Here is a 27,899-nt window from a genome sequence, read left to right as displayed (position 1 = left end):
CCAAGAACTGGGCTCACAGGTGAATTGGACGCGTCCCCTACCCTGGCAGTCTTTCAGCACGCCATGTGTAGGGCTTGCAGGGTGGCTGGCTCCTGATGCCACAGTGAGGCCTGGGAGGTCCTTTGGTTTTATCCTGGCCCATAACCTGATCCATCAGAGGCAAGACACATTTCAGAATGCCCAGCACCCGTTAGAATGGCTGTGGAAAGTAGCTGGGTGACACCACAGCACCTCTGCACTTACCCACCTTCCACAGTGCCAGATCACTTTCCTCCTCAGAATCTGAGGAATAGAACCAAGCCACCATTACCAGCCCAGGTTCGCTTTTATAAGAGAGATTATACTTCTTCCCGACTCCACGGAGATGATAGGGCTTCTTCCTTATCAACTTTGCCTCCCTGGACCTTTCCCAATGAACTGTTAATATACTTTCTAGGAAAGGGCCGGGCGCAGTGGTTCATGCCTATAATCCCAGCACTTTGGGAGGCCAAGGCAGGTGGATCACCTGAGGTCAGGAGTTCGAGACCAGCCTGGCCAACATGGTGAAACCCCTGTCTACTAAAATACAAAAATTAGCTGGGCGTGGTGGCGCATGCCTGTAATCCCAGCTACTCGGGAGGCTGACACAGGAGAATCACTTGAACCTAGGAAGCAGTTTGCAGTGAGCCAAGATCACACTACTGCACTCCAGCCTGGGCAACAGAGCGAGACTCCATCTCTCTCTCTCTCTCTCTCTCTCTCTCTCTCTCTCTCTCTCTCTCTATCTATCTATATATACTGTCTAGGAAAGAAGGAAAGGACAGTGACAGCCTAAGAACAGCCCCGTGTCCATGGAACTGGTTGGTTAAGGAAGCTGTGGAACAGCTACACGATGGAGGTCAGCTGTAAAGAAGGTATAAGGACCATTTATTTCTATGTTCTGCTGTGGAGTGACTCCAGAACATATTGTTAAGTAAAAAAAATTGAGCCAGGCATGGTGGCTTGAGCCTGTAGTCCCAGCTACTTGGGAAGCTGCAGGATGGATTGCTCGAGCCCAGGAGTTTGAGGCTGCAGTGAGCTATGATTGTACCACTGCACTCCAGCCCTGGCAACATAGTGAAACCCCATCTCAAAAAAGAAAAAAAAAAACAAATCCGGCCAGGCGCAGCGGCTCACGCTTCTAATCCCAGCACTTTGGGGGGTAAGGTGGGAGGATCACTTGAGTCCAGGAGTTTGAGACCAGCCTGGGCAACATGGTGAAACTCTGACTCTAAAAAAGTACAAAAAAAATTAGCCGGCCATAGTGGTGCATACCTGTAGCCCCAGCTACTCGGGAGGCTGAGGTGGGAGGACCTCTTGAGCCCGGGAGATTGATGCTGCCCTGAGCTGTGATCGCGCCACTGCACTCCAGCTTAGGTGACAAGTGAGATCCTGTCTCAAAAAAAAAAAAATCAAGATGCAGAAAAGTGTGTATAGTATTTATGAAAGAAGGAGCAGCGGCAATAAGAATATATAGGGTTTTTTTTACATTAAAAAGGTTACTATCTGGGGCAGAAGGACACAGGAATAGAAAGTAGATCTCTTTAAATGTGCTTACATTCAGTCATAGAACTGTGTAATTAGAAAACCAAAAATAAATCAAAATAGAAAAGCATCTAAAACTTGGAGACAGAATGAAACAAATGAACCTAATTGTATGGCATGTGGGGGGGTTAGCCATACAAAAAAGGATAATTTTGAGTGACTTTTTATTTTTATTTTTAGACAGAGTCTCGCTGTGTCACCCAGGCTGGAGTGCAATGGAGTGATCTTGGCTCACTGCAACTTCCGCCTCCTGGATCCAAGCAATTCTCCTGCCTCAGCCTCCCAAGTAGCTGAGATTACAGGCATGAGCCTCAATGCCTGGCTGGTTTTTTGTATTTTTAGTAGAGACGGGGTTTCACCATGTTGGCCAGGCTGGTCTCGAACTCCTGAGCTCAAGTGATCTGCCCGCCTCGGCCTCAGAAAGTAACTTTTTCAAAGAGACAATGTCTGGCTCTGTTCCCCAGGCTGGAGTGTGGCGGCTCCATCATGGCTCCCCGCAGCCTCCACCTCCTGGGCTCAAGAGAGCCTCCCACCTCAGCCTCCCAAGCAGCGGGGACTACATGTGTGTACCACCATGCCCAGCTAATTCATTTATATTTTATTTTATTTTATTATTATTATTTTTTGAGACAGAGTCTCGCTCTGTCGCCCAGGCTGGAGTGCAGTGGCGCAATCTCAGCTTACTGCAAGCTCCACCTCCCAGGTTCATGCCATTCTCCTGCCTCAGCCTCCCGTGTAGCTGGTCATTTTTATTTTTATTTTTGCAGAGATGAGGTCTCACTATCTTTTCCAGGCTGGTGTAGAACTCCTGGCCTCAAGAAATCCTTGAGTTGCAGTGAGCTGAGATGTGCAACTGCACTTCAGCCTGGGCGACAGAACAAGACTCCATCTCAAAAAAAAAAAAAAAAGAAAAAGAAAAAACAAATAAGTAATACAGGGAAGGTGGTTAAGTTTTGTGTATATTTTACCACATTAAAAAGTTTTAATCAGGCCGTGCGCAGTGGCTCACACCTGTAATCCCAGTACTTTGCAGGGCCAAGGTGGATAGATCACTTGAGGTCAGGAGATCGAGACCAACCTGACCAACATGGTAAAACCCCGTCTCTACTAAAAATACAAAAATTAGCTGGGCATGGTGGTGGGCACCTGTACTCCCAGCTACTTGGGAGGCTGAGGCAGGAAAATCACTTGAACCCGGGAGGCGGAGGTTGCGGTGAGCCTAGATTGTACCGCTGTACTCTAGCCTGGGCAACAGTGCAAAAACTCTGTCTCAAAAAAAAAAATTAAATCAAATAAAATGTAAAATTGCATTCCTCAGTGGCAGTAGCCACATTGCAGGTGCTGAGTAGTCCTCCGTGGCCGGTGGCTACCCCAGTGGACAGCACAGACATGAAACAAGGACCCTCATTCCTGGGATTGTGCTGGACTAGAAACGGTCACCAGTCCCGGTGCGAGGAGCACCCAGACCATTGTTTCTTCCTGCCATTTCCCTAGAAAAGAAACCATGGCTTCTTGGAAAAATGACGGATTTCAGACATGAGGCAGAAAACATACAAGATGACCCCAGAACATCTCATCATAACAGCAAGCAGGAAAATTAACACAGATTCTAGTTTGTCTCGGAGGATCCATTCGCCAGTTTGAAGGGGCTCTCACTGGCAAAAGTAAGCATCAACTGAGTATCAAAAGGAAAAGTAAATTGCAGTGGATTGAAGCACTTCAAATATATTAGTGTCCACGAGTTCATTTAAAATAAACCAGCCTGGGCGACATAGTGAGACCCCAGCTCTATAAAAAATAATTTAAAAAAATTATCTGGAGCCGGGCGAAGTGGCTCACGCCAGTAATCCCAGCACTTTGGGAGGTTGAGGCAGGCAAATGGCAAGGTCAGGAGTTCCAGACCAGCCTGGCTGACATGGTGAAACCCCATCTCTACTAAAAATACAAAAATTAGCCGGGCATGGTGGCAGGTGCCTGTAGTCCCAGGGACCCAGGAGGCTGAGGCAGGAGAATCACTTGAACCCGGAAGGTGGAGGTTGCAGTGAGCTGAGATTGTGCCATTACACTCCAGCCTGGGTGACAGAGTGAGACTCTGTCTCAAAAAAAAAAAAAAAAAAAAATGCTGGGCACGGTGGCTCACGCCTGTAATCCCAGCACTTTGAGAGGCCGAGGCAGGCAGATCATGAGGTCAAGAGATCGAGACCATCCTGGACAACATGGTGAAACCGTCTCTACTAAAAACACAAAAATTAGCTGGGTGTGGTGGTGCGCACCTGTATTCCCAGCTACATAGGAAGTTGAGGCGGGAGAATTGCTTGAACTCGGGAGGAGGAGGTTGCAGTGAGCTGAGATCGCACCACTGCACTCCAGCCTGGTGACAGAGCGAGACTCCGTCTCAAAAACAAAAAAAAAAACTGGGTGTGGTGGCATGTGCCTGTAGTCTCAGCTACTCCTGAGGCCGAGGCAGGAGGGTCGCTTGAGCTCAGGAGGTCGAGGCTGCAGTGAGCTGTGATCATGCCACTGCACTGCAGCCGAGCAACAGAGCGAGACCCTGCCTCTAAAAATAAAATAAAACCCTCACTGGCCACCTTTGGAGGGTGCTAGGATACTAAGTTACCATTCCGAAATGCTGTGGCAGCCTTAGGGGCGCCACTTCCATCTTCACTGGAGCATGGATTTGCGTTTAGCTGTGAGGCGTGCAGGGAGCCTCCAGCCTTCAGCCGTGCCGCAGGGACCTGCAACAGCGTTTGAGCAGAGCACACTCTCTGGGCGGCCCCTGGCCCATGACTGAGCATGCAGGGGCACTGGGCAGCCCTGGCCCCCGACACGGGACTCCTGGTGGACACTGGGCATTCTCTGCTGCAGAGCCCTGCCATGCCCCTCCACTGGGTTGGCCGAAATGTTGAGAGATTTGCATTGCAGTCGGGCTCTCCCAGCCCTGATTCTGTTTCCTCCCAATTTTCTTTCACAGACATTGGACGGGTATTGTGGCCTGAAGGCTTTCGCAGCCCGGTTCCCCAACTCTGCCTTGATCTTTCATAGGTGTGAGCTCTCAACAAGTCTTTTGCATTCCTGATTTCATTGCATGGTCTGCTTACTGGAGGGCACAAAGAGGCGTAGGTGGTGCCAGGAATGGTCTGAGAAGGCAGATGGCATGATGGGGTTTGGAGCTGGATCACTCACTGCCCAGCTGGCAATGGGATCCCATCCTGGGTGGCACATGGATGCCCTGCATGAGGTAAAGCTCTCCCTGTAGTGCCCTGGGAGGACGGTGGCTGGTGCAGTGGTTCAGGCATTTGAGAAAGATGTGTGCTTGGGAGGGTGCCCGGGGTGCGTACAAGTACGGCGTTCTGGCCAATATTAAGAACAGTACAGGGGTCTGGCTGATATTAAGTTGCATTAACACTCTAGGCCGGGCGCGGTGTCTCACACCTGTAATCCCAGCACTTTGGGAGGCTGAGATGGACAGATCACGAGGTCAGGAGATCGAGACCATCCTGGCTAACACAGTGAAACCCCATCTCTACTAAAAATACAAAAAGAAATTAGCTGGGCGTGGTGGCAGGCGCCTGTAGTCCCAGCTACTCGGGAGACTGAGGTAGGAGAATGGCGTGAACCCAGGAGGCGGAGCTTGCAGTGAGCCGAGATTGTGCCACTGCACTGCAGCCTGTGTGACAGTGCGAGACTCCGTCTCAAAACAACAACAACAAAACAACAAACAAACAAACAAAAACCCACTCTAGACAGGCATCATGAAAAGTTTCAGACAGTCAAACAGCCATCGAAACTAAGCACGAAAGCCAGAGAGGTCCTTGTCCCCTCCGTGGCAGAAAAGGAAATACTGGAAACCACGACGAGGCCTGGAGAGTTGCAGTAGTTGAATTTCAAAGACGACCAACTCTCAGTCAAAGCCAGGTTGCTGTGTCAAGGCCCAGGTCTGGGTTGAGACGAGCTGGTGCCTTGATACGTGGGGCAGGGATATCTGGGTGGATGCTCCTGAATGCTTTGGCTGCCCAGATTCTTCTGAAACCTCAGAGCCTGCAGAGGAGACTCATGCCTCCCAAGGAAGAGCTGGCACCCTGTGCCCCCCACCCCCTAAGTATAGGAAGACTGCAGAGTCTTCCCAGAAAGACAACAGGGCTCCCTTCAGGGCCTGTCCCCACCCTCCTTGGCTGCCAGACTGGTAACGAGGGGTGAGCTGCAACATAACCTAGGTTGAATACAATTTATTCAAAAAAAGAAAAAGAAAAAGAAAATCATACCAAGATGGCCAGCAGCCAAACTGATGAAAACGAGAAGGAAAAACTCTTTACAACCACGAGTGTAAAGACACACATTTCATAAAGTGCAGCAAAGAAACGGCAGCAAACTTTCTTCAAGAAACCATGAAGCCAGAAGACAAGAAGCGACTTGGAAGTGCTGGGAGAAGAAACAGCCAGACGAGCCCCAGCGCCAGGACCCCAGCGACCGCGCCCAGGGAGAAAATGACTTTCCAAAGCCAAGGCAAGTTGATGCTGTGTGAATCCTATCTCAGTACAGCTGCTTTGTTTTTTGCGTTTTTTTTTTGTTTTTTTTTTTTGAGACCGAGTCTCGCTCTTGTCGTCCAGGCTGGAGTGCAGTGACGCGATCTCAGCTCACTGGAACCTCCGCCTCCCAGGTTCAAGCGATTCTCCTGCCTCAGCCTCCTGAGTAGCTGGGATTACAGGCGTGCTCCCCCACGCCCGGCTAATTTCTTCTTGTATTTTTAGTAGAGACGGGGTTTTACCATGTTGGCCAGGCTGATCTCGAATGCCTGGCCTCAAGTGATCTGCCCGCCTCTGCCTCCCAAAGTGCTGGGATTACAGGCGTGAGCCACTTCGCCTGGCTTAATATAATTTTATTTTTCAAATGAAGGTAAGTTTCTGCTTCCAGCCAAGATGGAGTAACAGGGACAGGTTTGCCTCACACCTGAAACAACTGAAAGACTCAGCAAAATATTTGAGACAACAGCCCCCAAGTGATGGGACATGAGGGAGCCACGGGCAAGATCCTGACAGCGGGGAAATGGGTGGGGTGAGCCCTCCGAGGACACCAGCTACTTGCCTAGGAAGGCGTCCCGGCCACCACACAGGAAAGGGGAGCCAGGGTAGAAGGGGAGCCAGGGTGGGGCGCGGCCCCTACAGAAACAGGGCCATATCGCCAGCATTGCAAACTTTGTTTCTTCAAAAGATACTGTTGTGAAAATGCATCAGCAGGCCCTAGACTGGGAGAAGGTGTTTGCGAAACATATATCCAACAACAGACATGCACCGAAAATATAGAAAAAATTCTTAATAATAAGAGAGATTGACAACTTCATTTTTAAAAACATTAGGCTTTTAAAAGATTTGAATAGACATGTACGTCACCAAAAGCTATTCAAATAAATAAGCACATAAAAAGATACCTATTAGTCATTCAGCAAATGCGTGCTGGCCAGACGAGGTGGCTCACTCTGCTAATCCCAGCACTTTGGGAGGCTGAGGCAGGAGGGTTGCTTGAACCCAGGAGTTTGAGGCCAGCCTGGGCAATGTAGTGAGACGCTATCTCTATTTAACAAAATAAAATAAAATAAAATAAAATAAAAATTTTTAAAAAGCTGGGCATGGTGGCTCACTCCTGTAATCCTGGTACTTTGGGAGGCTGAGGCGGGTGGATCACTTGAGGTCAGGAGTTCAAGACCAGCCTGGCCAACATGGCAAAACCCCGTCTCTACTAAAAACACAAAATTAGCCGGGCATGGTGGTGCAAGCCTGTAATCCCAGCTACTCAGGAGGCTGAGGCAGGAGAATCATTTGAACCTGGGAGGCGGAGGTTGCAGCGAGCCGAGGTCTCGCCACTGCACTCTATCCTGGATGACACAGTGAGACTCTGTCTCAAAAAAAAAAAATTAAAGAAAAGAAAGTGCATGTTAAACCCACAATGACATACCTCCACACAGTCATAAAATGGTCAAACTTAAAGACTTCCAATGTCAAGTGTTGATCAGCATTGGAGCAACTTAAACTCTCACATACTACTGCAGGGAGTACAAAGTACAGCCACTTTGGAAAGCAGATTGGAGGCCAGGTGCGGTGGCTCATGCCTGTAATCCCAGCACTTTGGGAGGCCGAAGTAGGCGGATCACCTGAGGTCAGGAGTTTGAGACCAGCCTGGTCCAACATGGTGAAACCCCCATCTCTACTAAAAATACAGAAATTAGGCGGGTGTGGTTTCATTCAATGGAATGAAATATTACTCAGCAATAAAAAATCCACCGCTGACACGCACAACAGCATGTGTGGCTCTACAGAGTGTTGAGCTGAGAGAAGCCAGACACGAACGACGGCTCTGCTAGAAATCCACTGCCACACGAGTCACTGCGACACACAGCAGCTTAAAACAGTGTTTATCCTCTCAGCTTTTGTAGGTCTGGGTCCCGGCTCAGTCTCCCTTACAAAGCTGCAGTCCGACGTCAGCCAGGGTCATGGTCACCTCCAGGCTCAGCTGTGGCAGCATCCCAGGGTGGCTGTTGGAGTGAGTTCCCTGCTGTCTTGGGGGTGGTGGAGGGGTCTGGCTCTCATGGCTGCCTTCAGTTCCTGGCTCATGAACCTCCCCACCTCGGCAGGCAACCCAGCACTGGCTTCATCAAAGTGAGTAGGGGCGAGAGTGCCCTGAGACCTGAATCACGGCATTTTATAAATGAATCTCAGGATGCCTCATCACTCTTTTTATTTTATTTTTATTTTTTTTCAAGATGGTGTCTAGCTCTGTCACCCAGCCTGGAGTGCAGTGGCACGATCTCAGCTCACTGCAATCTCTGCCTCCCAGTTCTCCTGCCTTGGCCTCCTCAAGAGCTGGGATTACAGGCGTGTGCCACCGTGCCCGGTTGATTTTTGTATTTTAGTAGAGATGGGGTTTTACCATGTGGGCCAGCTGGTCTCAAACTCCTGACCTCAAGTGATCCGCCCACCTTGGCCTCCCAACGTGCTGGGATTACAGGTATGAGCCACTGCACCCTGCCTTTTTATTATTTGTTTTAGAAACTGGGTCTCAGTCTGTTGCCCAGGTTGGAGTGCAGTGGTGCAATCACGGCTCACTGCAGTCTCCACCTCCTGGGTTCAAGCGATCCTCCCACCTCAGCCTCCGGAATACCTGGGACCACAGGCGTGGGCCACCACACCTGGCTAACTTTTTTTCTGTAGAGACAGGGTCTCCCTATGCTACCCAGGCTGGTCTCAAACTCCTGGGCTCAGGAGATCCTCCTGCCTCAGCCGGAGGCTGGGATCACAGGTGTGGCCATCGTGCCCGGCCCATCACTCTTTATGGATGAGAACAACACACTGCTTGGTCCAGACGACATGTGAGGAGGAAGGCCACACCACACCAGGGGTAGGGATCGTGGGGAGCCCTGGGAGAAGGCTGCCAACCCACCTTCCTGCTGGACGGTCCCGTTAATGAGCTGCTGCGAGTTCCATTCGCGGCCAGATCCTGTCTCCCCAGCAGCCCATTTTAGGCGTTTTCATGCCGTTGCCTCAGTCGTGCTCGTATGTAAAGTAGGACGTGTTTGTCACTTGATCGACAGCCCTTTTGTTAGAAATGTTACTTTGTGTTTAAGGTTTTCTATCGCAGGAAATAATTCAAATTGCCACTTTAAAAAACATAGAACACGAGAATAGAATACCGACTTCCCCACATTAAAAATGAGTAATGGTTCTTGGATATCTATTTAACTCAAGTATAGAAAAAATGTTCTAAGCGGCCAAGCTGGGTTGTTCATTGGTTCTCAGGGCCTTGATGGCTAAAGACAGCTACACAGCTAAGCGTGGTTTCCGACTGAACTGCATCCTTTGTTTCAGTAGACGGCCGATCTCAGGCTGCTACACGTATTTTGCATTTGGTCGTTTCTGCCAAATTTCCTCTGCTTATCCAAATGAACGGAGTCCATCTGAAAATCACAGGATTAATAATTACCACCTAACTCGATAACGTTCTTCTCTGTGTCCCTGCCATTCTCTCTGTTTGGTGCATTTTCCCAGGAAAGTAACAGAACAACCTCACAAATACATCAGGAAGGGGGTTTAAATTTAGCGAGCGCCGTTTCCTCTCCCTGGTCCCGGTGACTCACCTCCACCTCCCAGGGCTGTCCTGCTGCTGCGGAGCTGCAGCAATGGACGGGGGCCAGCTCCCTGCCCACGCCTCGGACTCTAGGCCGTCCCTTCCCCTGCGCTGTGGGCATCTGAGCATCCGGCAAGGTGTCAGTCCAAAAGAAACAATGTAAGTGGGCTGCAGGCTGGCATCTGAATACCCACCTCAACCCGCAGACCACACTTCCGTGGCTTTCTGTGTGCTCCACAGGACATTGGTGTCCAGGGAAGAACCGAGTCAGTGACTCCCAGGGCTAACTAACGGGCAGGATGTTCATTCCTTCCAGAGCCAAAGGTGCACGTTCTGCTCCGTGCCATATGGGGAGAGTGTAATGCCTCCCAGCGCTGAGCAGAAGGAAGAGGCAGCAGCTATTGCCCTAAGCACCCACCCAAAGGGCTCTGGATGGATCCTCCCCGATGGAGAAGCAGTTCCACGTGTCCAGGAAGCAGGAAGAGTGCTGTGAAGGAATACTGGGTGTGTAGGGATCAAGGGCTCTGGGTGTGAAGTCTGAGCTGCTTTCTCGTGACTGTTCCCACAATCTGGTGCTGGAGCCCCCTCGGTGTGCACTCTCAGTGGTGCCAAGGCAAGGAGGTGGGTTTTGTTCAGGAGCCTGGGTAAGGAGCACACACCCCATCTCAAACGGGGAAACGTCCATCGATGGAGATCGGCCTTGTTACTGATTGTGAAAACCTCACCAGAGCCGCGTTTGGAGGGTGGGTTCTCCCACAGGACAGGAGATGGGGCATAACCTCCAGTATTCCCCAGAGAGCGGGCAGCCCACATCTCTGCAAAGTGGGTAGTCACTGTCAAACAAAACAACCTGAGACGCTTTCTAACAGAGTTCAGCACTTCTGACACTGAGGAAACCAATCACGACTCTCACCCTGTCATTTTGTAAAAGAAGAAAACAAAACTGGGAAATAACTCCGCTGAGGTCACAAGGCCAGTTTGGAGCAGAGCTGGGACTGGCACCCAGACCTCTGACTCCTGGAGCTCTTCCCAGATTCTTGAAAGGGGCCAAGAAGTGAGCTGCTTCCATCTCATGGGCACAGAAACTCCCTGTCCTGGGGCTCACATCCACCAGGTGCCGGTCACACAGGCCCCAGTCACACAGGCCCTGGCTCCTGACCCCTGGGCCAGGCTGCTCCCCGGCTGGCCTTCCTGGTGCTGGCGTGGTCGGAGCTTCCCTGGGTGGAGGATGAGGCTAAGGAAGCCGACTGGTTATGTACATCACAATGGGATGGAATTTCGGAAATGGCAACAAACTAATTCTCAAAAACCTTGAAAAAGAAATTATGAAAATTCCCGTTCTTCAGATCCAAACTGAAACATCAGTTAGGAGGCCGGGTGCGGTGGCTCACGCCTGTAATCCCAGCACTTTGGGAGGCCGATGTGGGCCGATCACTTGAGGTCAGGAGTTCGAGACCAGCCTGGCCAACATGGTGAAACCCTGTCTCTACTAAAAATACAAAAATTAGCTGGGCATGGTCGCAGGCGCCTGTAATCCCAGCCACTTGGGAGGCTGAGGCAGAAGAATTGCTTGAACCCGGGAGGTGGAGGTTGCAATGAGCTGAGATAGTGCCACTGCCCTCCAGCCTAGGCAACAAGAGCGAAACTCCATCTCAAAAACAAAAAAGAAAGAAAGAAAGAAAAAGAAAGAAAGAAAGACCAGTTAGGAACAATAAAGAATGGAAATACAGTGTGCAGACTTCAAACCTTGCAGAAACCTGTGAATGGTGGATGGGACATGCATTTGCCTCTAGGACTGAAGGAAGAGGAGACAATTTGATGCCACCAAGCCACCAGATATTTGGCTAAGATGCCCGCCCAGCTTCAACTGACATACACACAACAGCACGACTTTCCAGCAAAAGTTCAACATTGGCTGGGCGCGGAGGCTCACGCCTGCAATCTCAGCACTTTGGGAGGCCACGGGGGAGGATCCCTTGAGGCCAGGAGTTTGAGACCAGCCTGGGAAACATAGTGAGACTCCATCTCTACAAAAAATAGAAAATTATCTGGGTGCAGTGACATGCCTCTGTGGTCCCAGCTCCTCCAGAAGCTGAGGTGCAAGGATCCCTTGAACCTGGGAGGTGGAGGCTACAGTGAGCTGAGATTGTGCCACTGCACTCCAGCCTGGGCCACAGAGCAAGACCTTGTCTCTTAAAAGAAAAAGAAGAAAACTAAATGTTAATTTTATGCCCCAGATAATAGAGGAGCGTGAAGAAAATGGCAATAGGGTGTGGCTTATCCTGAATGAATCGGATCCAGTAAGTCAAGATCAACGCTGCTTCTCAGAGGTGATCAGCACCAAGATATCCTCAGATAACATCTTCGCAGATATTGAAGGGATTGCGACCATGAACCACTCTCACTGCTTAGTTCCAAAGCTCAGGAAGGAACGACAGGGAGGGCCGGGCACTGTCCGGAGGCGGTGATGGCGTGCTGGCCACAGTGGGTGCGTGGAGTTTGCGGATGTGGAGTCTGCACCTCCTCCTACGTTTGCTGAGCACCTACTTCATCCAATACACCACCAAGGAGAAGACGGACAAGACCCCTGTTCTGGAGGGGGAAGAATAAAAATAATGCCTCTCATCGGGGGCCGGGCCAAGCTCTGGGCACCTCTTCATGAATTAACTCCTAAACTAATCCATGGTAAGGACACGTGGGAAGGGGCACGTGTGCAGAGCACAGGCTCGGACAGGAACCCCGGGAACACAGGGAGGTCAGTGCTTCTGTACCCAAAGGACCCCTCTCGGCAGGGGCCAGTGAGCAGCCGGGAAGGCGGCCTTGGAGTTGAGACCTGTTGGGCTTGTTAGAGCCCCGTTCCTGGATTTAAGAAAGCAGGCTAGGGCTGGATGCAGTGGCTCACACCTGTAATCCCAGCACTTTGGGAGGCCGAGGTGGGCGGATCACGGGGTCAGGAGTTCGAGACCAGCCTGGCCAACATGGTGAAATCCCGTCTCTACTAAAGATACAAAAAAATAACCGGGCGTGGTGGCAGGTGCCTGTAATCCCACCTACTCGGGAAGCTGTGGCAGGAGACTTGCTTGAACCCGGGAGGCAGAGGTTGCAGTGAGCCGAGATCGTGCTCCAGCCTGGGTAACAGAGCCAGATTCCATCTCGAAAAATAACATAACATAACATCATAACATAACATAACATAACATAACATAACATAACATAACATAACATAACATAACATAACATAAAGCAAGCAAGCTGGAACCAGCCTCATTCTTCCACTTCCCACAGTAGGGATTGGGCTGGAAATTCCGCAGCAAATCCCTCTCTGCACTTTCCTCCACCTGCCCCTGTGCGGCCAGGGCCCTTCATCCAGAAGCACGCAGCCTCGGGGACAGCTTCACCATTTTTAAGTGTTTTCACGAGGGGTTGACACTGTGCTGTCAGCGACATCGCGAGCCCAGAAGTGAATAACTGACACAACAATGATTAAAGTTTGTGAGCAGCTTCAGGAAATGGCAGCGCAACTTTATGTTCAAAAGATCCAAGGCAGGAGAGTGTGAGGCCTTCCCTTTCCCAGATCCTAGGGGTGTGGAGGGCGGGCCTGGGGCCATGAGATGTGGAGAGTCAGAACTGCGGCCTGCGGCGCAGCCCCCACCTGCTTTTCCTCTCCCCGCCCCCGTCGAGGGTCCCCAGGGATCAGGACTTGCTCCCAAAGTCGCCTGGCCCCAGCACCGGCGAAGGCAGGAGGGTTTTGGAAGCAGCCGCTGGTGGGGGTCTCTCTCCTGACAGCTGCAGGGACTGGCCCCCTCCCCACCCACCGCCGGCGCAGCCAGAAGCAGCCACGCAGACGTGCGACCCCCCACAAACCGCCTCGGGACGAGGTTCTGCCGCGCCCGTGGGCCACAGTGTCCACGCGGGGCTTGTGCCGGTGTCGCCTCCCATGAAGACACGCGGAGGGTCCCGTCTGCGGCGCGTGAGGGCAGCGGTCCCGGAGAGCCAGACCCCGGCCAGGGAGAGCTGCCCGCGAGAGAGGGGGCGCGGCTGGCGTAGGGGGGCGGGATGGGGCGGGGGGCGGGGGGAGAGGGGAGGGGACCGGGTAGGGGGAGGGGGGAGGGGAACGCGGAGGGGAGCGGCGGGCGCGGGGGGAGGGGAGGGGGAGTGGAGGGGGAGGGGAGAAGACGGGCAGCGGGAGGGGCGGGGGGGAGGGGATGGGGCGGGGGGGAGGGGATGAGGCGTGGGGGGAGGGGATGGGAGCGGGGGGAGGAGAGGGGAGCGGCGGGCGGGGCCGGGCTGCAGGGAGCGGCGGGCTGGGGCGGGCTCGGGGCGGGCTCCGCGCTCCGTCCGCCCCCTCGCGCCCGCGCCGCGCTCGCTCAGCTCCCGCCCGCCTGTGCCGCCTGTGCGGCCGCCGCGAGCCAAGTTTGCGCGGACCCCGTCCCGAGCCCGCCGCGGCCATGGACGCGCCCGCCCGGCTGCTGGCCCCGCTCCTGCTCCTCTGCGCGCAGCAGCTCCGCGGCACCAGGTGAGCGGGCGGGGTTCGTGCGGCGCGGGGTCGGGGGCGGTGGGGGGCCCGCGTCGGCCCGAGATAGCGGCTGGGAGAGCGGCCGGCGCGAGCCCCGAGCCCCGTACCCCAAGTCTGAGAGCCCCGCGTCCTCCCTCCCCGGGGTCTTGCCCCGCGGGCCCCTCGCTGGATTCGCCCGGACGCTGCCCTTGGGCTCGGGACGCGGCGACTCCCGCGCTGGCCGCCCCCGCCCGGTGCTGTCCGCCGTCCTGGTGCTGAACCTGGGCTGGGCGAGGGCTTCGGAGCCTCCCGGTTCCCCTGCTCCGCGGCGCGCGTGGAGGGTCCCCGGGTCCGCGGCACTCGCGGGTCCCTGCCCGGCGGGTGCCTTGAGGAGAGGAAAGACCTGAGAACTCGGTGCGGGGAGGCTGCTCCCTTTGCGGGGGAGCCGTTCCCCGTTCCCCGTTCCCCCAGTGAGCTTCCCCAGCCGGAGGGTCTGGGACGGACGGAGGAGGCTGTCTTGCTGTGGAGGGTGGGCCCGGCCTCCGGGGTCTCCTTTCAGAGCCCGTTTCAAATGGCGTGGGCAGAACTCCTGAGTGTGTGCAGGTGGACGGCGGCCAGGTGCCCCTGGCCACAGAAAAGAGATGGTGGATTTCTTAACTATTTTGGGAGGGACTCCCCAGAGAAGGAAGAGGCTGAGAAGGAGGCCCCCCAGGGCTGGAGCCCCCTCTGGCCTACAGCCCCCCCCATCTCCTCTCTGGGGATCTGAAATGGGCTCCTCAGCCACCCAGGCAACTTGGCCCCACCACTGGGCCTGGCTGGCCGCCTTCCCTAGGAGTCACGAGAGGACATTTAGGGGCGTCTTTGAGAATCACCTCAGTGCAAAGACTGCAGAAGAAACAGCAAAGAGCCATCCCCCAGCATTCGGGATGTCAGAGACCGTGAACATGTAGATATAGAGGTGGCTGACCGTAGTAGAGATGGCAGCACCCAACACGGGGCGGTGTGTCAGAGTTTTCCCATTGGAGGTGCGGGGGACAGAGCCCAGAAGGCCTGGGTCCAGCTGCAGCCATGTGCCCATCAGGAGACCGCGGGGTCAGCACTGCCCCTGGCTCTAAGCAGCCCGTGTCCTGGGAAGAGCTTTGTTCTTCCATCAATCCCAGTGGGCCTTTCTGCCTTTGTCCTTCCCCTCCTTCAAGGTGAGAGGAAGGACGAAGCTCGGGGCACAGTTGTGGATGCTGTGCTGGAGCCATGGGGACAGCTGCCAGCCCAGGCCCACGGCCACTTAGCCAAGAGGCTGAAATCCAGACGGCTCTGAAACCCCAAAGTTTTAGCCCAAGTTCGACACCAGAATTCAGTTGGCAGCAAGTCCCGTCCCGCATGGCCGTGAGACTCTTCTCATCTTTATTAATCCTACTTCTGGGACTATTTATATACACTTCCTGCTGGGAAATTCTTCAGGCCGCCCCCAGCCACAGCCTCTGTGTCCACCATTTCCCTGTTCTAAAATCTGAAGATCCTTAATCCTGGCCTGCATCTGGCTCCTGGGCTGACGGGGAAGGGATTCTGTGCCTGTTTCCTTGGGCAGGAAAGCTGGAAGGCCACGGCCCAGCCAGGAGTGGGGGGCCTCTGGGCCTGCAGTCACTCCCATCCCTGGAAGAGGGGTGCCGTCGGGGAGGACACCTTGCCTGGTGAGAGGTGCACTGCTTCGCTGAGCTCCCCTTTCGCTCTCTAGTTAAAAACAGTTACCACCTGGCTGCGTGCTGCAGCCTCTTCTTTGAGGTCATTCTGTCCACACATGTGCTGGGCTCAACCTCCTGCTCTTGGCGTCTAGGGGCAGGCCTGGAGGGTCTCCCCAGGGTGGAAGCACCTGCCAACTCAGCCCTAGGGGCCACCTTCAGACTTAGCGGGGTGCTGTCCATGAAGGGCCTCTCTGTATCTGTGCCCCTCCACTCCAGAAACCAGGACAGCCGCCCTCCCTTCCCTCAGTCTCGGGGTCCTTGTCCTGGAGCTGTATTGGACGTCAGTGGGACCCATTCTGGCCATTACCCCAGGTCCCCATTGCAGCAGCTCCTCATGGGAAAGGCTGGGTGGGATAGGAAGGGAGTGTGCTGCGTGGCGGCCGTGGGTCGGCCCGGAGTGTGAAGACCCGTGCACGCGGCAGGCACCGAGCTTGCCGACTGCATGCCCGCGTGGGTGGCCCTCCCGGGCTGCCGGCACCTCCGTCTCCCTGGAGAAGCTGTGCTGCGGCTCCTACCGTGCCAGCTCGCGGTGCGCTGGTGGCGGTGCTCCTCTTCGCCTTGGTAACTGCAATGCTGGGAGGCTTGAGCTGCTCTAAAAGCAGGGCTGAGGGATATGTGGGCTGGGTGTGCGCCGTGGAGGAGCCTGCAGGGGGAGGATCCCAGCTACATCTACCTTCCCTGTCTGTCCCCAGGGCACAGACAAGTGACAGGGATGGGTTTGTTTTTCAGTGGGGCCAGGAGGGCAGGAGGCCAGGTGACCCATGGAGAGCCACCCGAGGGGGAAGCTGCCATGTCTTCATGGTGCCCACTCTGCCCCCTGAGTTTGGAGTCCTAAATCCGAGTGTAGACTTGGAGCCTGGTGTGTAGCCCTGAGCCTCTCTGTCCATCCACCCATAGGAAACCCCAAGCTCAGGCCACCGCTGGGCCCCAGGGCCACCAGGTGAGGCAGCAGCCCTCTCCCGAGGTCTCCGTGACATACCAGAGTCAGGACATCCCCACCCTGTGCCTATCTCCGCTGGTGCAGGCTGTGTTCCCCCAGCCCCCGCTAGATCTGCCTCCCTTGTACATCCTGACCTGAGGAAGTGGGGGGCCCTCCAGACCCCAGAGTCTGGCATGAAGCGCACGCCCCCGCACTCTGGCCCTTCCCATCTGATCACGGTGGGAAAACGACCGGGTGCTCTCCTAGGTGAGAAATGGCGTGGGGGTGGGAGCCTGCTTCCTTCTCGCCCCCAGGAGATGGCAAAGGTGCCTCCAGGTGAGCTTCGTGGCGGGGGCTGCTCCTGGCCTTGCCTTCGTGCCCCCCCACATGTGCCACCACCCTGAGATGGGCAAGAGACGTGGCCCAGGAAGGACGGTGTCTCCTGTGGCCTCATTCCAGGCAGGCTAGATGGCAGCTGGGCTGGTCCAAAAATAAAGCCTCACTAGAGCCCTTTGCATCCGACCTTCAGGGCAACTGCCATTTGCATTTTTAATTGGCTGGGACGACTTAATTTGATTCCATCTTATACTTTGTTACCAAAGTGCCTGCTCCTCCTTAGCCCTGTGCCGGGCCACTCCTGGGGGTCCAGTGGGCGCGGGGTCCTGGGTCTGGATGGACAGCAGCCCTGGATGCTGCCTCCAGCTGGTTCCTCCTGCCAAAGTTGGGCCACCACAGTCGTCCAGGACAGATTGGGGTTGGCAGGATCTGGTTAGCTAAGGAACGTTTGGTTCAAAGTCCAAATCTTTGAAAGGCCAGTGTGTAAAACAAGAAGAAAAGTGGTTCTGATGGAAAGGGAGAGGGCCTGAGCTCCCCTGCTGCCTCCCAAACCCCGGTGGTTCTGATGGAAAGGGAGAGGGCCTCAGTCCCCGCCCGCGCTACTGCTGCCTCCCAAACCCCGGTGGTCCTCAGGGGGCCCAGGACGCACCTGAGGATAAAGTGTATGGAGCAGAGTCAAGGCTGGATGCAGGGAGAGGCAGGGAGAGTGTCCGCCTCCCAGCGTCCTTCCCAGTGTTTCTCTGGAATCGCGGGTTTAAGATTTGGACCTGCTCATGCAGCTCCCCGGCTGGACTTAGCCTGAGGCACCAGACCTCTGTGCCCCGCCCCTTGCCTCCCCCATGGGAATCCAAGGACTCAAGAGGGCTGGAGCTGGAGAGACAGACAAGCAGAGTAGGCTGCAGGTGATCTGTGTGGGGCAGTGGGAGGGTGCTGCACGGGGTGGGGCTGGTGGCCCGGCCTCAGCTTGACTGTGCCAGACAGGCAGTGTGGAGGGGTGCCTCGAGCCCAGGTCGCAGTCTCTGAGGGAGCAGGAGGCCAAGGGCTGTGGCCCCCACCGTGAGGAGGGGAGGGGCAGTCAGTTGTGTCCTGGGGAGCCAGGCGTGGAGGAGGCCTGGGACTGTGCTCTTCTCTTGGTGGCCTGTGGAGTAGCCCAGCACGGGGCACCCGCTTGAGGCTGTGTCTGAACTGGGGTCAAATCTGTCTCTAGGCTTGCTGTGAGGGAGGCCACTGACTCAGGTCCTGACCCCTCAACTCTCCTGGAGGGCTCGGGCCAGGCTCAGGGGCCTGGCGACCTGGAGGACATGTCTGAAGCCACCCCCTTGGATAGAAATGATTCCGAGAATACAGGGGGGTTAATCTCAAGGCCCCACCCCTGGGAACAATCCCCATCGCGTGTGCAGGAGGACAGGTGTGACAATCGCCACAAACTGGACGGCTTGACACAACAGACGCTTATTCTCTCGCAGCTCGGGAGGCCAGGAGCCTGAAATCAAGGTGTGGGTAGGGCTCGTTCCCCTGGAGGCTCTGAGGGAACCTGTCCCCGGCCTGTCTCCAGCTCTGGCGGTGGCTGGAAACCCTGGCCTCCCCTGGCCTGTGGACGCCTCACCCCAATCTCTGCCTCCTCTGTCCCCAGGCTTCTTCCCTCTTCTCTTCTAAGGACACCAGTCCTTGGGTTTAGGGCCCACCCAATCCAGAATGGCCTCATCTTAGCTAATTACCTCTGCAAAGACCTTATTCCCAAATAAGCTCACACTCTGAGGCTCTGGGTGGATGTGCATTTTGGGGGACGCTGTTCAACCCAGTGCAGGTGAGCAGATGGGGGCCGGGGGGGTGCTGGGGTGCTCTGGGCTCTGGCAGCATGGCGTGTATGGGGAGGAGACGCCTCCCTCAAGCCTGGGCATCCCCATGGCCCTGCTGTCTACCCTGAGCTGCCCCGAGGTTGAGCTAAACCACAGAAGCACATGGCCATTTGGGGATCTGGAGCCCACCCTGGGCCTTCCTGGGAGGAGACAGAGAGTAGGAGGCTGTGGGCCAGGGTTTTGGGGCCCTGTCCTCTTCCTGTCCCTGCCCCTTGCCTCCTCCTCACATTCCTCTTCTCCAAACCATCTAATGGGGGAAGCTTCGCCCTCAGAAGCCGACAGGGAGACCTCTTTGGTGAGGGACCCCAGGGGTGGAGACCCTGAGGCCGGCCTCCGCGGGCTGGTTGAGGAGGGAGGCTGTTAGCCTGGGAGCTTGGCCCACGCTGGGGGGCTCTGTCCGACCCAGGGCCACCTCCCTCAAAGCCAGGAGGGCTAAGTGGACACTGAGGAGGAAGCCAGGTCAGGGCCGGTGGAAGAGGCTGAGGACCTCCCGGGGTTCCCTGTGTCCAGCCAGAGGCTTGGGGACTGGCCAGGCCGCCACCTGCAAGGGCTCCCACAGTGGCCCCCCACGCCCTGGCCCAGGTGCCCAGAACAGTGCTGCATCCCCAGGAAGGGACCCGGGCTCAGTGGAATTAAATGAAGTCCTGGCCTGTCTGACCAGTGGCTTTGCGTCCCCAGAGCGATGAATGACATCGGTGACTACGTGGGCTCCAACCTGGAGATCTCCTGGCTCCCCAACCTGGATGGGCTGATAGCCGGCTACGCCCGCAACTTCCGGCCTGGCATCGGAGGTGAGGGGCGGTCCAGGCCCGGCAGGCAGGAGCTGCCGGAGCCCAGGCTAGGCGGTGGCTGTGTGGCCCACTGGGCTGTAGGCTGGCCTCTGGGCAAGGAAGCCTGGCTCTCCCCTGGGGGGCTCCATCAGAGCCAGGCCCCCACAGAGACAGCCAGGGAAGTGCAGCTTCTCAGGCCATGATGGCCGACTGCCTGTGACTGGGACCCCGGCAGGGTCCCATCCTGGCTCCCATGCTGGGCCGGCCTCAGTCCTTCTTAGTTCTGCTCTTTCCTCGCAGGCCCCCCCGTGAATGTGGCCCTTGCCCTGGAGGTGGCCAGCATCGACCACATCTCAGAGGCCAACATGGTAGGTGCCACCAGCCTCTGCCTCAGGCGTGGTGGGTGCCCACAGCCTCTGCCCTGGGCTGCATGCCCCTGGGGGTGGAGCGAGGCTGACCCCCAGCCCCTGTGCTGCCTCCACAGGAGTACACCATGACGGTGTTCCTGCACCAGAGCTGGCGGGACAGCAGGCTCTCCTACAACCACACCAACGAGACCCTGGGCCTGGACAGCCGCTTCGTGGACAAGCTGTGGCTGCCCGACACCTTCATCGTGAACGCCAAGTCGGCCTGGTTCCACGACGTGACGGTGGAGAACAAGCTCATCCGGCTGCAGCCCGACGGCGTGATCCTGTACAGCATCCGGTGAGCGGGCTGCCCACGCAGACTCCGGGGGAGAGCCTGCCCGGGCCAAGCGTCGGTGCCTGGACGCTCCAAGGCTTGGAAAAGCTCGAGCGGCTTCTGCTGCCGGGAGCTGGCGGGCGGGGGGGGAGGAGGGGGCAGAAGCTGCGCGGTTATTTATATCCCCCGCAGCTGCTGGGGAAACATCCGCTCCAAGGTCACCGACAGGAAGCCGGCAGATGTGGCTTTTTGGCCAACACAGTGCCTTTTGGTTTTTAAAATGGGGTGGAATTCACATAACATAAAATTAACCTTTTTAAAGTGAACAATTCAGTGGCATTTGGCAGATTCGCCATGTTGCGCATCCCCACCTCTGTCTGGTCCAAAACATTTCAAGACCCCGAAAGGAGACCCAGCCACTGAGCAGGTGCTCTCCACTCCGCCCTCCCTGGAGCCCCAGCAGCCACCCGTTTGCTTTCTGTCTCTGTGGGTCTGCCCAGAGACAGAAACATTTCATCGAAAGGGAATCACATGCTGTGTGTGGGACCCTTTATGACTCTGGCTTCGTTACTCAGCATGACGTCCTCACGGTTCATCCCAGTGGAAGCCGGAGTCAGGGGCGCCTTCTTCTTCATGGCCTAGGCGATGGCCCACGGCAGGGGCGCGTCACTCCTGCCTCCCATCCCTCTGCCGAGGGGCGCTTGGGTGGCTTCCGGCGTTGGCGAATGTGAAAACACTGCTATGAATGTGTGTACGCGCATTCGTTTGAAAACCTGTTTTCAGACACATGCCTCTTAAAGATGGAATTAGTTCATGACACTTAAAAAATCAGGAGGCATGTGGCCGGGTGCGGTGGCTCACGCCTGTAATCCCAGCACTTAGGGAGGCCGAGGTGGGTGGATCACGAGGTCAAGAGATCGAGACCATCCTGGCCAACATGGTGAAACCCCGTCTCTACTAAAAATACAAAAGATTCGCCGGGCGTGGTGGCAGGGGCTTGTAGTCCCAGCTACTCAGGAGGCTGAGGCAGGAGAATGGTGTGAACCCGGGAGGCAGAGCTTGCAGTGAGCCGAGATTGCGCCACTGCGCTCCAGCCTGGGGACTGAGCGAGACTCCGTCTCAAAAAAAAAAAAAAAGAAAGAAAGAAAAAAGAAATCAGGAGGCAGCCGGATGCAGTGGCTCACGCTTGTAACCCCAACACTTTTTGGAGGCTGAGATGAGAGTATACTTGAGCCTGGGAGTTTGAGACCAGCCTGGGCAACATAGGGAGATCCTGCCTCTACAAAAATAATAAAAAATATTAGCTGGGCTTGGTGGTGCGCACCTGTGGTCTCAGCTACTCGGGAGGCTGAGGTGGGAGGATTACCCACCTCAAGCCCGGGGGGTTGAGGCTGTAGTGAGTCAAGATTGCACCACTGCACTCCAGCTTGGGTGACAGAGCGAGACCCTGTCTCATAAACAAACAAAAAAATCAGGATATTTTACATAGGAATTTAAATATTTGACCTCTCCTAGAAAATCAAGTGCGTGGCAACTCTGGGCCTATTCCCGTGTGTTCCTCAGCCATTGCTCCGGCCAGGGCCTGGGTGCGCAGGCTGTCCCCTGCCCCGTAGGCCCCCAGCCTAGTTCAATAGTCAAGCATTTTGAAGAGAATGAATGAAATCCAGTTCTTGACGGTCCTAAAGGAAGACTTGACGTCTATGAAGTTGAGCAGTTTCCAGGTTTACCTGGATTCTGGGCAAACACAGTCTGAGAAGTAGCTGGGGCTCCAGGCAGGTGCTCAGGGGGCATCTCTGCAGGGGAAATGCCAGGCTTTCGGGAGGGCTGGCCTCACCCCCAAGGCCTCACTGCCATGCTTGTCTTGGCAGAATCACCTCCACTGTGGCCTGTGACATGGACCTGGCCAAATACCCCATGGACGAGCAGGAGTGCATGCTGGACCTGGAGAGCTGTGAGTGGGTGTGCAAGGCGGGCAGGGGCTTCTCTCGGGGGGGCCACACTGGCTTCTCCAGCAGTGGATGGGGGCTCAGACTGTCAGCCCGGGGCCTGGACAAGGCTGGCCCGGCTCAGGGTGCAGGAAAGCACCAAACCAGCTTCTGCATGCAAGAAGCCTGAGCAGGAGGAGAAGGGGCCAGAAGGCCTGGAGCAGTCTGGCTTGTGGGTCTGTGCCCTGCCTGGGGAGCCGGGCCGTGGAGCCCAGACATGGCACAGATTGATATTGTTGAGCCAGTGCAGCAGCCCCTGTGTGTCACCTGACAACGGTGACCCCATCTGTGTCCCATCCACCTGCCCGGAGGAGCCCGACGTGGTCCCAGAGCCGAAGGCCTCCTCGCTCCTGGCTGGGGTCCTGCTCGGTCCCCATCACGATGGCGTCGGCCCCCTGCGGGCTTCCTGTGTGGACGGAGCGCTCCTGCCAGGGCTCCTGGGGCGGGGCCAGGCTCTGCCGCCCACCTGTGTGCTTTTCCTCCAGACGGTTACTCATCGGAGGACATCGTCTACTACTGGTCGGAGAGCCAGGAGCACATCCACGGGCTGGACAAGCTGCAGCTGGCGCAGTTCACCATCACCAGCTACCGCTTCACCACGGAGCTCATGAACTTCAAGTCTGGTAACGTGCCCACCGCCCCTTCCGCGTGTGCCCGCCGCCCCTTCCACGTGTGCCCGCCGCCCCTTCCGCGTGTGCCCGTCGCCCCTTCCGCGTGCGCCCGCCTGTGGATTTCATGCTTTTTAGCCAAGCCACCCGCAGGCCCCCAGGGCCCCTGGGGATGCAGCTGGGACGCTGCTGCCTTAGGAACTTGCTCATTGGCACCAGCTGCACCCGAACCAGGGCTTCCAGGCCTGCCATTGTGTGGGCGTGGGTCAGGCCTTCCCATCTCACTCCTTGGTCCTTTCTCTCTTCCCAGCACTCCAGATTTATGGGAAACCAGAGGGTGTGGGGAGCTCTCTTAGCCCCAGGTCTGCAGGGCTCAGGGGCCAAGCTTTCCTTGGCTACCTTGTCTCCCAGCCCCACTTTCCCACCCCTACGCACCCCTGTCCCCGGTCATCCAGAGCCAGTGAGCCCAGTGCTGGCTCCTTCCAGAGCCTGGCTGTGCCCGCAGGAGTGTTAGGAGAGAAAGGGGTGAGCCCTCCCCATTGGTTGCGAGGGTCTCTCAGGGCCAGTCCAGCAAACGTGAGGCCAGCAGTAACCTCAGCCTCTCTCCCTCTCCTCTGGGTGACACTGCTCAGGACCAGCCTGTCCTGTGGCCAGAGCTAGGGCCGGAGGCCCCCTGACATTTTAGGCCATGTGGTTGGTGGGGAGGGCAGGGGTCTAAGTCTCTCTTCTGAGCACTGGTGGGCCCCGTAGCTGCCAAGCCCTGCAGCCCCTGAGTCCCATGGTTGGGCTGGGCTGGGCAGGGACGGGGGCACTGACGGTGGCTGTCCCGGCAGCTGGCCAGTTCCCACGGCTCAGCCTGCACTTCCACCTGCGGAGGAACCGCGGCGTGTACATCATCCAGTCCTACATGCCCTCCGTCCTGCTGGTTGCCATGTCCTGGGTCTCCTTCTGGATCAGCCAGGCGGCGGTGCCCGCCAGGGTGTCTCTAGGTACGGGGCCTCGCCGCTGCTCCGAGGGAGCTGGAAGGGCGGCCCTGGAGATCAGGACTCCCCATCCCTCGGCTGGGGGCTCAGCACTGGCCTCTGGACCATGCCAGCTCTCCTGGGGCAGTGGCCAGCCGGGCCAGGCCAGGTCAGGGAAGCAGGACCTGCTCCCTGGGGTGGGCATGGGAGTGGGGGGCAGCAGACCCTCATCCGTGGGTCACAGGCACCGAGGCTGGGATGGGGCGGCGTGAGGGCAGGGCTACGACGATGGCACCACCTGTGCCCGGCAGGCATCACCACGGTGCTGACGATGACCACGCTCATGGTCAGTGCCCGCTCCTCCCTGCCGCGGGCATCAGCCATCAAGGCACTGGACGTCTACTTCTGGATCTGCTATGTCTTCGTGTTTGCCGCCCTGGTGGAGTACGCCTTTGCGCATTTCAACGCCGACTACAGGAAGAAGCAGAAGGCCAAGGTCAAGGTCTCCAGGCCGAGGGCAGAGGTGAGGGCCTGGGGCCAAGCCAGGGACAGCACTGCTGGTGGCCCCAACCAGGACCCTTCAGCTGCCCCAGCCCACTGTGGGTCCCAGCTGTGCTCCCTGGGCGTGGGGGGCTGGAGCTGCTGGTCCAGGCGGGGCCCCCGCATGGGAACACCTATGGTCCAGGGCCCTGGGAGCCGCACCCCAGTGCTCAGCCCTGTCTCCCCCACCGGCCTTCGTGCAGATGGACGTGAGGAACGCCATCGTCCTCTTCTCCCTCTCTGCTGCCGGCGTCACGCAGGAGCTGGCCATCTCCCGCCGGCAGCGCCGCGTCCCGGGGAACCTGATGGGCTCCTACAGGTCAGTGGGGGTGGAGACAGGGGAGACGAAGAAGGAGGGGGCAGCCCGCTCAGGAGGCCAGGGGGGCATCCGTGCCAGGCTCAGGCCCATCGACGCAGACACCATTGACATTTACGCCCGCGCTGTGTTCCCTGCGGCGTTTGCGGCCGTCAATGTCATCTACTGGGCGGCGTACGCCATGTGAGTACAGGACTCAGGCCACCCTCGCTTGTCCTGGCGCCCGGCGGCGGCTGCCCAGAAACTTCCTGGGAGAAAGAGCCCTCGGGCTGCCTTCCCCTCTGCGTGTTTCGAAGCGGGATGACAGTCGGCCACAGAAAACAAGAGGAAGCCTCGGCCTCCCTGAGCTCTGACCCCAGCCTCACCCGAAAGGCCAGCCTGGGGCTCTCCGGCAGGCAGCGTGAGACCTGCACAGATGAAGGAGCAGAGGGTCTGACCGAGAGGCTGAGCCAGGCCGGGGTCTGGGCCCTTCAGAGAGCCGCGGAGTTTTAGGTTCAGAAAGTGATCCTGGTTTCTAGGTCTTTGCTCTGCAGGATCGGGATCAGAGCGTGGGAGGAGGTGGGAGTGGACGTCCATCCGGTGAAGAGTGAAGGCGTTTGTGAGGTCTTTCTGGTCCCAGCATGAAATAAAGCCTTGGCCTGGGGGCTGCTTCATTCTCCCTCACTGTGCTGCGCTTCACTCCTGGGGTGCCTGGAGCCCACCCCAGCTGCCCGGAACACCCTTCTCCAGCTGCAGGCTCCCTGGGCGGTGTTTGGGTGGGAGCTGATTGTGAAAGTGCAGAGAACACTCAGGGTTGAACACACACCTCGCCCAGGGGAAACAGTGGGTCGAGGTCCTGGGAAGGAGGCTGTCCTTGTCAGCAGGGCAGGCTTCGAGGGAAGAGCTTCAGGAAGTGATGAACCAGTTTTTGTGATGCTGGCTTCAGGCACTGGGTCTCCTCATCTATGTCCCCGTGCTGTGATGAGGCCATTTTCTCCAGGGGCGTGAGGCAGGAGCCTGCGCCGACAGTGTGAGGGAGTGAGCTCAGGGTCGCTGTCCCAAAGCTGGGAGCTTTTGAGGTGTCTTCCTGAGATCCTGGGGCTCAACACTAGACTTGGGGACAGAGACTTGGGGACACAGGGGCTCAGGGGCTGGATCCCAGATGAGCCATGTCTGGGGTACTGAGGGAGGGCTGAGGTGCAGAGGCCTGGAGGGGGCTAGAGGAGCTGCCACTCCCTTGGTCCCTGAGGCCTTTGGTCCAGTGGGTGTCCAGGGCTAGGTGCCACCATGGTCCCCTCTTGGATGTGAGGATAGACACATGGAGGCCACCGAGGCCTCACAAACACCACAGCCCTTTCCCACCTGCTGCCACTGCCACAGACATGGGGTGACCACCCTGCAGCCCAAGGACCCCCCCGGCCGTCAGAGCAGCTGACAGGCAGCTCTTAATGAGGGGTCCAGGTTTCACAGGGCACCGGGTCATTACTCGTGGAAGAATCTGAAGCGAGCAGTTGGAACAGCTGCTGGGGCTCTGCCATCCGCTGCGGGACCCAGGTGTCTGGGGCGCTACCATCCTCTGCAGGACCCAGGCATCCGGGGCGCTGCCATCCTCTGCGGGACCCAGGCATCCAGGGCGCTGCGATCCTCTGCAGGACCCAGGCATCCGGGGCACTGCCATCCACTGCGGGACCCAGGCGTCCAGAGCCATCACACGGCAGCTCGCAAGGTGGCAAAGTCGGCCAGGCCAGTGCCCTGTGGAATCAGGGTGGCCGCTAGCCCTGGGTGGCCCCCATCTCCATACCACTGGGGACCCGGGGATGACTGTGAATAACCTGTCCTCAGCACGGCCTGCGGCAGCCCTGGCAGGCTGAGCAAGCCGAGAAATCAAGTCATCACTGGGGCCCAGGCATTGCACCTGGGGATGGACACAGGCCGAGCTGCTTCCCCAAGGGCCGGGCTGTGCCCGAGAGCAGATGAGGGCACTGCCCACCACGGCCCAGACCACGGCCCTGTGCTCCACCTCTGGCCCCTGCTGGAAGGTCCCCCACGCCACTTCCTAACGACCACTCCTCATTCCCAGGCTGCCCTTTTGCGCCCCTGCTCTGCAGGACAAGGCTGTGAGGCTTGGCAGGGTCGTCCTGGGGGTGGGACAGGCTGGGGATGGAGGGGGTGGGACGGACCAGGCTCTGTTGTGGCCACAAGCGGCACACAGAACAGAAGTGAGCCCTGGGGCAAGCAGAGAGCAGGTGGCCGGGGAGCAGCAGAGCCGGATCTGGGTCAGCTGGGGCTCCAGGCCACCTCCCGACACCAAGGCGAGGCGGCTGAGCCTGCCAGCTCCCTGTCCAAGGACAGAGACACCCCTGCAGGGCCGGCTCTCACCGTCCCGCCTCCTATCCTCTGCTTCCTGGGCCTCCCTGCAGGGTTACCGCTCCCTCCTCCCTGGAGCTCACCTTGCTCTGGGGATAGGGGCCCAGGCCGCAGATGGCACACCCTATAGCTACGGGCTGGGTCCCAGGCTGCCACCACTACCCACCCCAGGCCCCCAGGCTCCTGCCCCAAGGGCGGGCCTTCCACCCAGGGCAGCCAGGGAGGGTCGGCTCCAACTCCTGGGCCTTTGGGGGAAGGGGGTTGGTTCAAGATTCTGGGAACTATTTGGGGGCATCTCCTGGACCTGGAGGCTGTTGAGCCACCCCCCACCCCCCTCTCTGCTGTGAGGACCCTGGCCCCCATCTCTGCCTTGTCCTCCTTGCGGCCGCAGGGTGCCCTCTTTCCCAGGCTTGTACCCACCAGGAGCTATTTAAAGCCAGCCTTTGCAACTGCCTCGGGCACCCACGCAGCCAGGCCCGCCCGGGCAGCAGCCGTGCCTGATTCTGCAACCAGCAATCACCCCCCCCACAAGCAGGCTGCTGTTTCTGCCCACATATTTACAGGGCCAGGAAGGACGGGAGGGCGCATGCTTTCAAACGCGACTTCTATTCTGGTAGTGAGGGCAGGAGCAGATGAAGGCGGGGGTGGGTCAGAGTTTGCAGCTG

The 27,899-nt window shown here is 57.3% G+C and overlaps 1 protein-coding gene across 1 annotated transcript; it reads left to right on the top strand.

Annotated features, from left to right (window-relative positions):
• The first annotated feature begins 13,948 nt into the window (after positions 1 to 13,948).
• Positions 13,949 to 25,546, top strand: GABRD (gamma-aminobutyric acid type A receptor subunit delta). Its single transcript, XM_031007762.3, has 9 exons — positions 13,949 to 14,194; positions 19,705 to 19,817; positions 20,097 to 20,164; positions 20,281 to 20,501; positions 22,346 to 22,428; positions 22,948 to 23,085; positions 23,904 to 24,059; positions 24,344 to 24,555; positions 24,776 to 25,546. Exons 1-9 carry the CDS (start codon positions 14,127 to 14,129, stop codon positions 25,073 to 25,075), a joined length of 1,359 nt encoding a protein of 452 aa, XP_030863622.1. The 5' UTR covers positions 13,949 to 14,126; the 3' UTR covers positions 25,076 to 25,546.
• The last annotated feature ends 2,353 nt before the right edge of the window (positions 25,547 to 27,899 follow it).

The sequence above is a fragment of the Gorilla gorilla genome, chromosome 1 (genome assembly GCF_029281585.2).
Source record: "Gorilla gorilla gorilla isolate KB3781 chromosome 1, NHGRI_mGorGor1-v2.1_pri, whole genome shotgun sequence".
Lineage (NCBI taxonomy): Eukaryota > Metazoa > Chordata > Mammalia > Primates > Hominidae > Gorilla > Gorilla gorilla.
Note: the sequence above shows the minus strand (reverse complement) of the source record. Positions and strands in the feature narration are given on the sequence as shown.

Coding starts and splice junctions, on each gene's coding strand:
- GABRD (XM_031007762.3), top strand. CDS start 14,127: ATGGACGCGCCCGCCCGGCTGCTGGCCCCGCTCCTGCTCCTCTGCGCG. Junction 22,429..22,947: donor CATGCTGGACCTGGAGAGCT/GTGAGTGGGTGT, acceptor CTTTTCCTCCAG/ACGGTTACTCATCGGAGGAC. Junction 24,556..24,775: donor TCTCCAGGCCGAGGGCAGAG/GTGAGGGCCTGG, acceptor GCCTTCGTGCAG/ATGGACGTGAGGAACGCCAT.